The sequence below is a fragment of the Eptatretus burgeri genome, chromosome 17, assembly GCF_056783735.1.
Source record: "Eptatretus burgeri isolate ZD-2024b chromosome 17, Ebu_testis_v1, whole genome shotgun sequence".
NCBI lineage: Eukaryota > Metazoa > Chordata > Myxini > Myxiniformes > Myxinidae > Eptatretus > Eptatretus burgeri.
The window spans coordinates 20398046-20413152 of record NC_140977.1 but is presented as its reverse complement, the minus strand read 5'-3'; the positions used below and the strand labels follow the sequence as shown (position 1 = coordinate 20413152).

The 15107-nt window shown below is 43.3% G+C and overlaps 1 protein-coding gene across 2 annotated transcripts in view; it reads right to left on the bottom strand.

Moving 5' to 3' along the window:
* Positions 1-1893: 1893 nt before the first annotated feature.
* The window catches only part of LOC147009497 (uncharacterized), a 33558-nt gene continuing 20344 nt past the window's right edge, over positions 1894-15107 (bottom strand). The window contains exons 4-5 of one of the 2 annotated variants that reach the window (XM_085862069.1): positions 11823-11896; positions 8864-9001 (exon numbers count right to left, since the gene is read on the bottom strand). In XM_085862069.1, coding sequence (XP_085718195.1) covers positions 11844-11896 — 53 coding nt within the window. In that variant the 3' untranslated portion in view covers positions 8864-9001; positions 11823-11843. Of the gene's footprint in view, positions 9002-11822; positions 11897-15107 lie in introns of both variants that reach the window. The other variant, XM_085862068.1, reaches the window with a different exon arrangement.

Sequence of the window (15107 nt, the reverse complement as noted above, 5' to 3'; positions counted from 1 at the left end):
TATTCATTGGCCTAACAGGGGAATTGTGCAAGACTTTGTTGATAACTTCACGAGCTACATCATGGCAAAGGTGGACAAATCAGATGTATATGTAGTATTTGACAGATATCATGATTTCAGCATCAAGAGTGGAAAAAAATTAGCAAGAGCTGGGCAGCAAGTTAGCAGGCACCACAGGTTGAACCGCCAGACTACACTGCCTCCACAGCTGGTGGTTCTGTCAGTAACTGAGAACAAAGTTCAGCTGATAGAACTGATTTGCCAGAATTTGATTGACGTTAGTCAACAGAGAAAGCAGAGCCAACACAGGCTCATCATTACGGGACAGGAGTCTACCCCAGTGGAAATACACCATGGAGCCCAAAGGTGTCGCACTGATTTGAAGACTACGCATGAGGAGGCAGATGTCATCATGATTCAGCAAGTCGCTAAAGTTGCCGAAGATGGTACAAAATGCATCACAGTCTTCTGTGACGATACTGATGTGTTTCTCTTGATTGTGTATCACATCACAGAACTTCATCTGCAATGCTGCATAACAATGGAAGCAACATGTCCTGGCCTATCGTTGATCGATATTGGGGCCACTGCCAGAAAGCATGCCGGGATGGTGCAAGACCTACTAGCTTTACACGCACTGACAGGTTGCGACACCGTTGCCCAGATGTATTGTAGAGGTAAACTGACTGGCAAGAAGACACTCGCAGCAGGCCATTCACTTCAAAAACTTGGGAATGTGGTTGCATCTATTGATGATGTCATCACCGAAGCCATTGTGTTCATGGCTGTTTGCTATGGTAGCAAGGAGAGAAGCAACATGTCTGATGTTCGCAAAGAGGTATGGTCTATGAAGATGGCGAAACCAAATGCCATCAAAGCACCAGACCTAAAGGCCCTGCCACCAACTACAGAGTCCTTTGAACAAAACGTGTGATGCGCTCATATCCAGACAGCAATATGGAACTCAGCTGCTGAGCTGCAGCCACCACCTCTGGATCCCACTCAATATGGATGGAAACGTGATGAGGCATCAAGATCATTACTTCCAATTATGCTGCCGCCAAACGTCGCTCTTGCACCACCAGAGATCTTGGAGCTAATACGATGTGGATGTTCCTCCGACAAGCAATGCTACACAGCTCAATGCCGCTGCACAGCAGCCAAGTTACCATGCCTAGTTTTCTGTACGTGCCATGGAGATACTGGCTGCAGGAATGAGCGCACCAAGACAGCTGCTGCATTTGCCCTTGATGATGACTCTGAATGAGACACCAAGCACTGAAGTAGCCTACATAAGGTTTACAAACCTGTTGTGTGTGTGTGTGTGTGTGTGTGTGTGTGTGTGTGTATATATATATTATATATATAATATATATATATATATATATATATATATATATATATATATATATATATATATATATATATATATATATATATATATATATATATATATATATATATATATATATATATATATATATATATATATATATATATATATATATATATATGAACATTTGATTTACACAGGAATGTCTTCTTTTGTTCATGTTAGCTGCTTTCATTGCATACTGTCAAATTGTTGAATGTGTATGAATAATAAAGTGATCTATATTCACAAAGACTGCAGTGTTTTTTTTGGGTAGTCGATCTCGTCTACCCTCATCAGTATTTCCGTCGATATGTTTGTCTGTCTGTCTGTCTGTATGTATGTATGTCTGTTTGGTCCAGTGCTCCGTTAATACAATGGCGATTTCGATGAAACTTGGTTGGTAGGTTCATACCATGACCTAGTTGTGTGCAAATGAGAACCATTGCTATGGACCCATCCGTTGCCAAGCAACGGACCTTTGAAATTTTCAAAAAAAAAATCTCAATTTTTTTTTCAAAAATCGGGCCACGAGCGACTGTGGGCAGTACATTCAGCCATATTGTCAAAAATTTCCAGCCGGATCCTATGAAAACTGTCGGAGAAGATAGATTTTCAATGAACCCTGGTCGAAAACAATAAAAAAACGAAGTTCGTTATATCTCAGAGACTATGAGTCAGATATACATGAAGCTGGTATGGTAGGTTCATGGTATGTCCTAGTTATGTGTGAGAAAGAACCGTTGCTATGGACCCTCCGTTGCCTAGCAATGGCCGAAAAACCTCCAAATGTCAGGTCAGGTATGGGAGCATGTGCCAGAACAGCACGTCGCTGCGTCCACTTTCCGCCGGTACTCCAGGGGCCTCCGTCTGGCCATCCCCCAGGCAGATGCCAGGCCCATCCCCATCTCCTTGAGATGATGGTCAACCTGTTGCAACCATGAGGAACGTGGTCGACCCACTGGCCTCCTCCACTCATGAGACTCCCTCGCTGAGAGAATCTGGTGAGCAAGATCAGAGTCAGGAAAACGAGCCACATGTCCATACAGCCGCAACTGTCGCTCACGGACTATGCAGGTAACAAATCTCATCCGAGTCTCTCTCAGCAACCGCTCGTTGGACACAAAATCCGACCAGCGATAGCCAAGGATTCTCCGAAGAGACCATGGTACCAAAGAATTAAGTCTCCGTCTCAGATCCTTGGTCAGAGTCCAAGTCTCACACCCATAGAGCAAGACTGGAAGTACCAAGGACCTGAAGACTCGGACTTTCGTCCTCCCGCACAGGTACCGGCAGCGCCACACCCCATGATCCAATGAATCCATGACTCCCCAGGCCCGACCCAGACGTCTATTGACCTCTGACTCGCAGCCAGCAGAGACATGAATATCACTGCCAAGGTAAGTGAATCTCTCCACGACCTCACCATCCTCACCACAAACAGACACAGACAGGACAGCAGCATCCAAGATGTCACCGAAAGCCTGGATCTTAGTTTTGACCCAAGAAACCCGTAATCCCAACGGCTCCGACTCCTCATTCAGCACCTCGAGGGCCCCCAAGAGGATGTCTAAAGTCTCCGCAAAGATGACTGCATCATCTGCAAAGTCAAGGTCTCGATAGTTGTTGCAGTCTTGGCGATCACCCTTCCCTTTCCAGAGAGGGACAACAAGGCCCCTCTTCCAGTCAGTTGGGATGATGCCTGTGTTCCAGGCAGAGCACAAAACTGCATGCAACGACACGAGTGCAGCATTTCCACCAGCCTTGAGAAGTTCGGCATGGAAGCCACAGATCCCTGGAGCTTTGCCCCGTTTCAACTGGTTCACCGCAGCCCGTGTTTCCACAAGCGTAGGTGGACCACAGTTGATTCGAGGGTCAGCAACAGGGATTGTAACACCCTTGACGTCCAACTCGACAGTTGGGGGATCAGCCTGGTACAACCGCTCAAAGTAACCGGCCCAGCGGGCCTTCACTTCAGACTCCTCTGTCAAGAGCCTACCACTCTCTGCTCGAACTGTAGTGCTCCGAGGGATGGGCTTGGATGAACGTAATGCGCGAATTCCCCTGTAAGCGGGACGAGAATCACCTGTCCACAGGTGATGCTCTACCCCCTCACAGATTCCTCGCACATAGGCCTCCTTGTCCACCCTCAGTGCACGTACAGTTTTACGCCTCAGCTCCCTGAACAGCTCAGCTCTGCCATTCAGCCTGGCCCTGCGACTCTGGTCAATGGTATCCAGTGTCCATTGAGAGACAAAATTCTTCTTTGCCCTGCGGTGAGCTCCAAGGCATCCACCGGCAACATCAAGGACGGTGGTCTTGAAGGCGTTCCACAACTCTTCAGGACCCCCCAAAGCACCCAGACCCCCAAGTGTCCACTCCGCCTGTTCGCAAACTCCTCAGCTACTCTCTCATCCCTGAGCTTGGCAACATCCAGCCTAGGCTGGGATGGTACCATTCTCCAGGATTTAAGGTGCAGCTTTAGAGTTGCTACAACAAGCCTGTGGTCAGTATTGAGGAACTGAGCACTCCGGTAGACCCTGCAGTTCTGGATCATCCTCCAACGACCGTCAATGAGGACATGGTCAATCTCCTTTGCCACACTGCCAGCGTTGGAATACCAAGTCCAGCGATGAGCTTGTGGGCGCTGAAACCATGAACCAGCCACCCTAAGTCCATGACTTCTTGCAAAGTCAAGGAACTTGGTGCTATTCTGGTTCATAGTTCCTGACCCATGGGGACCAACACACACCTCATAACCGTCCCTATCAGTTCCAGCCGATGCATTGAAATGCCCCAAGACTAGAAGTGTATCTTGTCTGGGGCACTGATCAACCACAGACTCGAGTGTGGCGTAGAATGCATCCTTCACGGTGAGATCACTCGCCTCAGTCGGAGCATAAACAGAGACCAGGGAAATGACACCTAAGGAGTGACGAATCCTTAATCTCATAATATGCTCGTTGACCGGTGTTACCTCAATTATCATTGGGGTCAGCTTATTGGACACAGCTACAACAACTCCTTGGGTATGGTAACCATCAGAGCGACCAGACCAATAGTAGGTGTAACCACCCACCATTATCTCGCCGCAATCCGGTCTCCGAACCTCAGAGAGAGCTGCAATCCCGATGTCCAAACGCTTGAGCTCAGATGATAACAGAGACAGGTGATCATCCTCTCTTAGGGATAGGACATTCCAGGCACCCACCCGAAGGGACCGCCTCAGGTTAACCCAAGGAGACCGCCGTCTGGTGGACGACACCTCAGCACCACTCCGACACACTCTCCCGCAATCTGACCCAGGGATGTTACCCCGTGGTTTCCCTCCTATCAAAGATTGGGGGTCCCGAAGGCTTTGCCCCAATCCCGTCATCCGGTGAGCTGCCCTGCGAAGGGAAGCTGCACAGGAGGTACTCCCACGGAGTGGGTTTTCAGATTTTTTTTGCGTTTTGCGGAATGAAGGGTTTTACGGTGGCCGGAGTGCAAATCCTGCCACCAACCTCCTAATAAGAAGTGACCCAACTGCAGGAGGACGTCCGCAGACACAGTTGGGCACTAGATATGGATGGCCGTTGGCTCACAAGGAGCTCCTCCGCCCTTTGACAGGTTTTGTTTTTAATCCTGCTGGGTGTCCATATCCAAACACCCTCCTCACCAGAAAACCTGGTGGGGGAGACGGTTTAGTCGCCGACAACCCGACCATGGAACAGGTTAGTACAGGTTTACATGGTACCTGTAGTTTACATGGTACCATGGAACAGGTTAGTACAGGTTTACATGGTCCAAATGTGGGGGTATTTTAACGAAAAAACAATCTGCAGCATTAACCCTTGAAGCTAGAATCATGAATTTCTTGTGCTTAATCCTCAGGTCATTCCCCATCGAACAGTCCCATCGCGTCAGGTTCTATTGGGTAGTCGACTACCCATGTCCGCCTACCGGCTTGTCTATCTATATGTCTATTTATCTACATTTTCAATAATGGCGACTGCTAATTTGCATATTAATTAGCTAAATTTCAATGTTATCAAATTGTAAGTGGGTTTATCATGACCAGAGACCCTAGAAACATGGGTTTGGACACCTCAACCAGGCTATTTGGATGCTTACTTTTGGAGATATTAAAAAAAAATAGTAATTTCGACAATGGCCACCCGCTAATTTGCATACTAATGGGTTTCTACAAAAATGCTCAAGGGTGCCAGAGTGGCATCAATCGGAATATTCATTCAGATGGCCTGGTGATCACAAAAATGCAGAAAAACATTGTGCGGACCCTAATGCAAGGTCATCTTGAAAAATGGTGTTTGACATCCGGACTATTGGAAAAAACAGGATTCTTTCCCCAGAATTGTTCCTGCTCGTACAAGAGTTTACATGCAGAATGTATGTGTCACGGTTATCTCCGACACACGTAGCAGATGTCTAGAAACCATACAGGAAGTTCTCAGTCCAGAGGGACATGGGTGGATGTTCTAGGATTGGTGGCTAATCATCGGTTGGATGCAAGGTCCACCTGCACTGGAAGTCCTGATGACAAGTAAATGTAGTAGACAATGCAAAGCCCCTGGCTGTCAGTGTCTTGTTAATCGGCTGAAGTGTTCCCCTGCATGTAGATATCAGTCGTGACAATATGCACCAAGACGACTATGACGATGCTATGGATGATAGTTCAGATGAAGATAAGAATGAGATGCAAGCAAATGACTGCATCTCTCTATTACCAGCTTTGCAACACAAAATGTTATTATTGGTGTACGATTGTCATTTGGCTTCACCAAACAATCAATATTTTCAAAACAAGATAGTGTTTCATTCTTATCACAATAATTTAATTTGCTCAAATCATTTCAGATGAATACTGTAGATATGTTTCAGACAGACAATCTCTAAAGAGTTTTTAAAATATTTTAATTATCTACATGTTCTCGTCAGTAAATTTGTGCAAAAATTCAAAACTATGCTAAACTGTGAATTTCGTATAAAGAATTACAATTTTGTTCACAGTTTATATTTTACTCAAATTAATACAACACATGTATAATCATGATATGATTCATCATAAATTCAAACTTCATAGATGCTCACCCTTTTTTGCTCTATAATTTTGTTTTGTCATCAGTACAGCTGTTAATTTTAAATTATTTTATTTCATTTTCTAGTCAGATAATCATATTTCCTTTTTATCACCTGTCATTGCATAATTTGGCGGCACAGAGCAATTTTTTGTTCCTCCGTGACGCTGTCGATATCTATGTTGGAGTCTAATGTTATAATCTTATGTCTGACTCGTTCACAATCCCACAAGTCTGGATGTAGGTGATGAATTGCTTTCATGTTTGGACTTTTCTTTCATCATTTTCAACTATTTGTGTACATGTTTGACGATCCAACTTGCAAGCAGGTGACATCGCCTTTTCAGGGTTGATTTGTTATTAAATTCCACTTTTCATTTTAAAGATATAGACCCGATACTTCTATTTGATGAAAAAAAAAGCAAAACCAAATGTTTTAAACATACCGGATACATATTTGCAAAGTCTTTTTCATTCTGTATGTTCATGCAACTTGAATATGCTACAAACTGTATTAAAATGCAAATTGGTGGTTTTGTTCGCACATATTGTCATGATAAACCCGTTCACGAATGTGTGCGCACATCACAACCCGATTAAGGTGGTGGAACAAAATACCGCACATGGTACCAGTTACCGCACAGGCTAAATATTTATCCTCAGATTACCTTTTCAAAATAGATATCAGCCCGTTTGTTTGCATCATGATTCTTATTAGCTTAAAAAACCTGATAAGAATGAGAATAAGGAAATACCTATGATGTACGGTAACTGGTTCCATGTGCGTTATTTTGTTCTACCGCCCTACTATACCTATGTCTTACTTTTTATGATGAAAAATGCATTAAACTGCCAATATTGAGTTGTTATTCGTCTTTGAAGCCAATGGAACTTGGAATTAGCAATTTTTAAAAGTTTTATACAATTTATTTTTAATGTATATTTTCAAGTATCAAACTCTTAAATGCTACAACATTTTTGGAAACATGTACAGAGTATGTAAGAACAATCAATACAAAAGCTACTCTATAAATCATGATATATTGATGTAAATAGCCACAAGTGGTGCTTTGGAAGGTGCAAGTGGTGCATGATGTATGCAAGTGGTGTTACTTTGATATATGCAAATAATTGTATTTTTTAAAATGACAGTTACCATATAAACCATGTTGGTTCCACCACAAAGCGACACATTAGGGATATCCCCCTGAGTGCAATAACATCAGGAAACATGTACCTCACTAAAATTCATTACTAAAATTTGCCAGGCCAAGTGGTACCGATGACCAATTTTTCAGCTCACACCTTATGGCCTATTAGGTGAGATGGCCTATTGAAAGATGTTCTGAAATTTGTGCATTCATATGGGCAGTCTCTGCTGTGAATGTGTATTTAAGGGTGGATGGATGAATGAAAGACTTTCCACAAATTGTGCATTTCTACAGGCGTTCTACATTGTGGATTCTCATGTGCGTTTTAAGGTTGGATGACTGATTAAAAGTTTTTCCACAAATGGGGCATTTGTACGGGCGTTCACCATTGTGAATTCTCATGTGTGTTTTAAGGTGACACGACCGATTGAAAGATTTTCCACAACTTAAGCATTTGTACGGGCACTCTCCGCTGTGAATCATCATGTGTTGTCTAAGACTCGACGACCGACTGAAAGATTTTGCACAAACTGTGCATTTATATTGTTGTTCTCCATTGTGAACTGTCATGTGTGTTTTAAGGGTGGATAACCAATTAAAATATGTTCCACAAACTGTACATTCGTATGGGCATTCTCCATTATGAATTCTCATGTGTGTTTTAAGGTTGGATGACTGACTACAAGTTTTTCCACAAACTGAGCATTTGTACGGGCGCTCACCATTGTGGCTTCTCATGTGTATTTTAAGGTGAGATGACCCACTAAAAGATTTTCCACAAATTGAGCATTTGTGTGGGCACTCTCCACTGTGAATCATCATGTGATGACTCAGGCTCGATGATATACGAAAAGATTTTCCACAAACTGTGCATTTGTACGGGCACTCTGTGCTGTGAATCATCACGTGTTGTCTTAGGTTGGACGACCCACTAAAAGATTTTCCACAAACTGTGCATTTGTATGGGCGTTCTCCACTGTGAATTATTATGTGTGTTTTAAGGGTGGATGACCGATTAAAAGATTTTTCACAGACTGTGCATTTATATGGGCGTTCTCCACTGTGAACTGACATGTGTATTTTAAGACTGTCTAACCGATTGAAAGTTTTTCCACAATTTGTGCATTCGTATGGGTGTTCACCATTGTGAGTTCTCACGTGTGTTTTCAATTGGAATGGCCAAACGAATGATTTTCCACAAGTTTTGCATTTGTAGAGACGTTCACTTTTCCTTCTTTTTTGAGCCTTGTGAAAATTATTCTCTGCAAACATTTCCTTATTCGGTTTGTTTTGTTCGTAAAAAATCCTCTTGTTTGTTTCATTTGGCGAGTCCTGTGGATGTGTATCTGCACCGTTCACAAAAGTAGATGCAGTCTCACTTGTAGATTCAGCAGATTCACCTGCAAATACATCACATGATGTGTCAAAAAATATATATATATATATCTATATAATAATATCGGATTCTGTTCAATATCCAAAACATTATTCTGACAAACGTACCCAAGGCTAACATGTACGTATGTATTTGTTGCACTGCAGAGACATAAAAAGAGGGGCAATACCCCTGGGCGTTCACCTGGTAGCGGCTGGATAAGAAAACCAGGGTAGGCATGGATAACCCACAAAATATTTAATGGAGAAGAAAACAAATACCAATGCATTTTCTTTTAATGCAGTGAATAAAGTTTGGTGCATCATGGGTGATGAAGGTTGTGGTGAAGTTTCATCGAAATTGTGTGTGTAGTTTTGGAGAAGAAACAAATTCATATTTTGGGGGCAATCCCTCCTTACACCCCCAGACCCCAATTTTTTTTTTTTTTTTACATCATGAACAAACTTTGGTACATCATGGGTGATGAAGGTTGTGGTCAACTTTCATTAAAACAGTGTGTGCAGTTTTGGAGAAGAAATCAAGTACATATTTGGGGGGTTGGGGGGGCGGAGGGGGCAACCACCCATAAACTCCCTTCATAGACCCCCTCAGACCCGATTTTTTTTTAATGCCGTGAACAAACTTTGGTACATCACTGGTAATGAAAGTTGTGGTCAAATTTCATCGGAATTGCACGTGTAGTTTCTGAGAAGAAAGCAAATACCTATTTTGGGGGGCAACCCCCGTAGATCCCTTAAAGCCCGATTTTTTTTGATGCCATGAATAAAATTTGGTACATACAGCGTGATGAAGGTTGTAGTAAAGTTTCATTGAAATCATATGTGCAGTTTCAGAGAAGAAGTTGCAAGTATTTGTGGACGGATGGACAACGTGTCATCCCATAAGCTCCCAGGAACGGTGTTCCAAGTGAGCTAAAAATGAACCACCACATTTGACCACAAGAAGACCTGACATTCAAGCTTGTCCTATATTTCCTCAACATCCTTTCTGTTAAATATTAGAATGACAAAAAAAAAAAAGCTTATGATGATCCGAGAGGGAGAATCCAACTGGTTGTTTGGTTAATTAGTGATTATACAGAATTGTCGATTATAAACCAAAACAACCAGCATTAACAAAGGGAAATTTCACGTGATCTTGCAATGGAATTTCACCATAAAGCATACATGTTAGTCATTGCAATGCATAAACGGTATGTGTTAATCATTAATGCATAAATACAAGTACTATAGATTCCATCCCTCACACCCAATCTATTTCTGTTTACTTTTGCTGGGAAAGCTGGCTCTGACAGATAGTCCAATAGTTGGGATACTCTTTGGAAGAGTACAATGTTCAAGTTTTATTGTATAATTTGTACGAGTTAAGTGACTGTTATTGCCATCATCAAGCGTTAAGTTGCTGGTAGACAGGGCGACCTGTGAAAGTTCCTGGAATTCACCTCAATCTCACCCGATCGAGGTGCGTTTTGTGTTCGCATCTGCTCCCCATCCCACCCCCCCCCTCCACACCCCAACTTTGTGTACCTTTAACGTCATTCCCCCATCCAGCAACTCCCTGGAACTCAAAATCCCATATGTTACCATTGTTCATTGGAGGAGCTGAAAAAGATGCCACCATGGGTTTGGGAACACAAATACCAGCATCACAGAGCGAATCGAGGCATCAAAGTCGTTACTCGGTGGTGGACGTGCTTGTTCATGTTGGCGACAAGGAGTCAAATTGGAGTCGAGTCGAGATTGCTGCCCAAGGAGCATTGGCTGGTATTGTGACCCGGAAGTCTGAGACACTTCTTGTTTGTGGGAAAATGTTTGTCTACCGGCCAGACTTGCTGCTTCAGGGGAATCACAATTTCCTGGGTGTATACATCACCTCTCCTGACATACAATTTGCTTTTCCCTTTGCATGTTTGGGTTTGTCTCAGAGCCTCACCTTCCAGAGAAGGGGTTAATTTATGGGCAGATGAGGTAAATATGATAGTTTTTTTTTCCATTCCCTCGAATTTTTTGGCTTGAAATTACATTTGTGTTCTTTAATGTCAAAGGTCTATCGATTTCCAATGGGTCCAAATGGGTATGAAGGGATCCAAGGGGTCCAAAGGGTGTAAATTTCTCAGTGGTCTTTCAATGGTGAAAAGGTCTAAGGGGTTGTGGATACAAATTTCTCTAAAATTAGCTTAGTGGGTTTTAGGGTCATAATAATTAAAATAAAAATGTTGCCAAATCAACTTGATTGATAATTAACTCAAAAAAGTAAATGTTTTAAGCATATAGCACAATGTATTGTTATAACCCTTCAATGGAAAATGTATTCAAATACAACATGATTATTACATCTATGTGCTTGAACATGAATCTATTTTAATAATATATATTTGCATCTTAAAGGACCTTGTATCTCTTGACTGCATTGTAAGGTAATCAATCTGCTCAGTAAAAATACCTCTGTTCCCCAAAACAGATTGGTCTTCCAAATAATCTTTAATCTTTATTCAGTAGAATAGAAATCACCTATTTAGCTTATGAAGAGATTCTTATATCAATAATTATATATTGGTGTCTGAAAGTCTGGCTGAAAGCATGAGTCAAGCTTAAATGGAATATGTGTGAAGATAATGTCCAGAACTCCTATCAACCTTCAGGTCATAAATATTCCCCAGCTATTTGAAATTAAGCTAACCTCTGGATGGCTGCTGCGACAAGGCTACGAGTGATCCCTCCCCTGAACCCCAAAACGTCAGCCATGGTGCCATTCTGTCCCGAGGATGACCAGATATTCTCATCATCTTTTTTATCAGTCAGTGGACTGACTTTTAACCTACATACCATGGACCTATGTGAAATCCATCAATGTTCCAAAGGGTTGCAAGTCTTGACGTCATTCTGTGCATCATTCTGTGCTGGGAGAGAATATACACATCTGGGTTTGAAATATATGCTACAATCCTTCACAAAATTAAGCTGAATGCTGCACGAAAGTTTAAAATGATCTCCACCTGGGAATAACAAGACCTGACAAGCTGTGGCGCCAGCAAAAAGAACTACGTCTCACTGGATCCTACATGTAAAGAGGTTAAATCTTCATGTATTTTAGAATTTGGAGGTAGACTGTTATATTCTCTCGATTTCTCCATGTGCACATATATATTTGTTTGTTTGTATTTTGTTTATGTTGTTTGTTAAATAAATGACTCAAATGTACAGGAGGACTTAAGAATTTCTTCCACACGGTACTCACAGAGCGTCCCGCCACCGGACTCTGAGGGACGAATCCTAGCGGCTGGATCACAACTCACGACAGCCAATTAATGTCAGTTGCCAAAAGTGGACGTGATTTGACACACCGTGCAGGGACAATAAAGTTGACCACACCATGAGTTGACCGGGCTTGCGGAACGCCAAGCGGAGAACAAAGCTCTTCCAAATGGAATGCAAAAGGCACCAAAACAGGGCGCTTCCCAAAAGCGCTAAGCGGGACGTGCGCTACTAGCAGTTAACAACGCGCCAAGTGAACAGCAAAGGATCCCAGCGGAACGCAAAAAGCAACAAGTGAAGCACTTCCCAAAAGCCCCTTTTCTGTCTAATTTCCCCGAATGAATGTGGAGCCTGTCTGTATTTCATTTTAAGGCCGATTGTATGATTTGGGGCTGAGACTCTTTATGTGACACTGAAATCTCTTCTAAATAAGTGGCTGGAAATACGTGCCTTTTGTTAATATGAAATTTGTTGTTTCCAAACTTGCTCAGTGTCAATTTTCCTCCATTGGTTAGACACAGTATGTAATAAATAGACGGGAGGTTGTACCCCACTGATTCGCTGTGCTAATCTAGCCAACATTCCACCTACAGTTCTGCTTGGCCTTATGTAATTAACAGACAAAGGTGGGGCGGCGAGAGCATGGTTCCCCATCTGGGATAATTAAATCACCAGTAAGGTAACGCGAGATTTGGCATGGGGACCCTGCTAGATTTAGTCAGCTCAGATGGCATCCGTGGTTGCCAAGCAAAACCTGATGGGTTGTGCAGTTATCCGTGGCTCATCAGCTTCAGTGTCAAAGGTCGGGAAGCAGCTCCAAGAGGGGCCACTGGTGACCCAGTGAATGTACCATGACAATATTAAGAGCCGCAATGCATGTAACCCCTATTTCAATAATCCAGGATCACTGCTCACCTCCACTCATTCATCCTTCTTTTTCCTGCCTGCAGAATCAACTTCCACATTCTCTTAAATCTCATTCTTCCCTCCAGGTCATTAAGACAGCTGTTCACCACCATCTCAGATCATCCCCAATCCAAAACCAAGACCTTTTCTACTCCTATTAACCCTCCCTCGCTCCTCCACCCTCCACCTCCAAGCCCACCTCCTTACAAATTCCAGTTTTTCCTGAGTTTGCTCCTGTATCCATCTTGACCACCCCATGCATCCTCTCCTGCCCCTTATTCCTGCTAACTTCCCTTATTACCCCCGCCACCGAAGGTGAAGGAGGTTATGTTTTCACACCTTTCGGTCTGTTTGTCTGTTTACAGGATATCTCAAAAGTTGTGGACGGATTCAGATGAAATTTTGTGGACAGGTTTTTTTTTAATTTTTTTTGTATACCTTGTCGAGGCTCGTATGAGAGCTAACACACAACGCACAGCAAGGGGGCATGAGACAAGAGGGGCGGGACAAAACAGTGGGGAACAGACACCTTAGGAGATCTGTGGAAGGGAGAGGGATGGGACGGGGAACATGGGGAAGAGAGATGGACATTATAGGGACTTTCAGGAAGGAAAGCAGGGGAATTGAAGGAAGTGGGCTTGGGTGGATTATCGGGGGCAGAAAAGATCAAGGATTTGGATGGGGGATGACAAGAGGTGGTGGTGAACAGCTGTTTTGAAAGCCTGGAGGGAAGAATGGGAAAGAATAGAGTGAGGGAGTTTATTCCAAAGGCGGGAAAAAAGAGAAATGAAAGAGTGAAGGTGAGCAGTGATTCGTGATTTTGGTAGTTTTACCAGAAGGGGGTTGTTGGCGGACCTTGAGCGCCCTGTGGAAATGTGGTGTGGACAAATCGCAGAGAGAGCAGGGGGGGGGGTGCAAGGCTGGAGAGGAGACGGTAGAAGACAGAAAGACCACCGACCAACCTGCGGTGATTGAGTGAGAGGCCCAAAGACTCAGCTTCATTGCGGGAGATGCCGATGATCCTAAATGCCCTGGTTTCGACGGCGTGAAGCCAAGAAAGGTGGGAGGCAGGAGCACCAGGCCAGAGGGGAGAGCAGTACTCAATCTGGCTATGGACAAAAGCTTTGTAAGTGGTCAGGAGCTCAAGAGGGCCGAGGAAGGACTTTGCACGACGGAGGATTCCCAGTTGGCGACTGGCTTTGGAGGCGAGGTTGGAAATGTGACTTTCCCCCGAAAGGTCATGGCAGATAGTGAGACCCAGAAGCTTGAAAGAAAAGACTTCTTCCAGAGGATTGTTGAGAAAGTGGATGGGGGGGTTTTCTAAACGGTCCTTTCGAAGAGACATAGTGAGAGTGTGAGATTTGTCTGGATTGAAAGACATATTCCACATGTTGGACCAGTTTGTGATTTTATCCAGATCTGCAGTGAGCGAAGAAGCTGCTGCTTGCCGGTCTGAGGGATGACAGATGGTACGGCAGAGGGTGGAGTCACCAGCAAAGTAAAGGTGGAGTCATCAGCATCAGCAAAACAGAGGGTGGAGTTTGGTGTGTTACAAGGACGAACTGCTGAGATTTTAGTGAAGATCCAGGTCCGACTTGTAGAATTTTTAAAGTGATTCTTCACCATTGAGCGATAGGGTCAAAAACGATGTCTAACACGATATCTCAAATAGTTGTGGACGGATTCGGACGAAACTTAGTGGACACATTGGGTGTGTGACAAGGAAGAATCGATTCAATTTTGGTGAAGGTCTGAATCCGGATCTGATAAAATTTTTTAAAGTGATTCTTCACCATTGAGAGATAGGGCTAAACTAATATATAGCACAACAGCTCAAAAAGTTGTGGATGTATTCAGATAAAACTTGGTGGAGAGGTTGCGTGTGTGATCATGACAAATAGATTAGATTTTGGTGAAGATCCAAATCCGGATCTGGATACGATATTTATT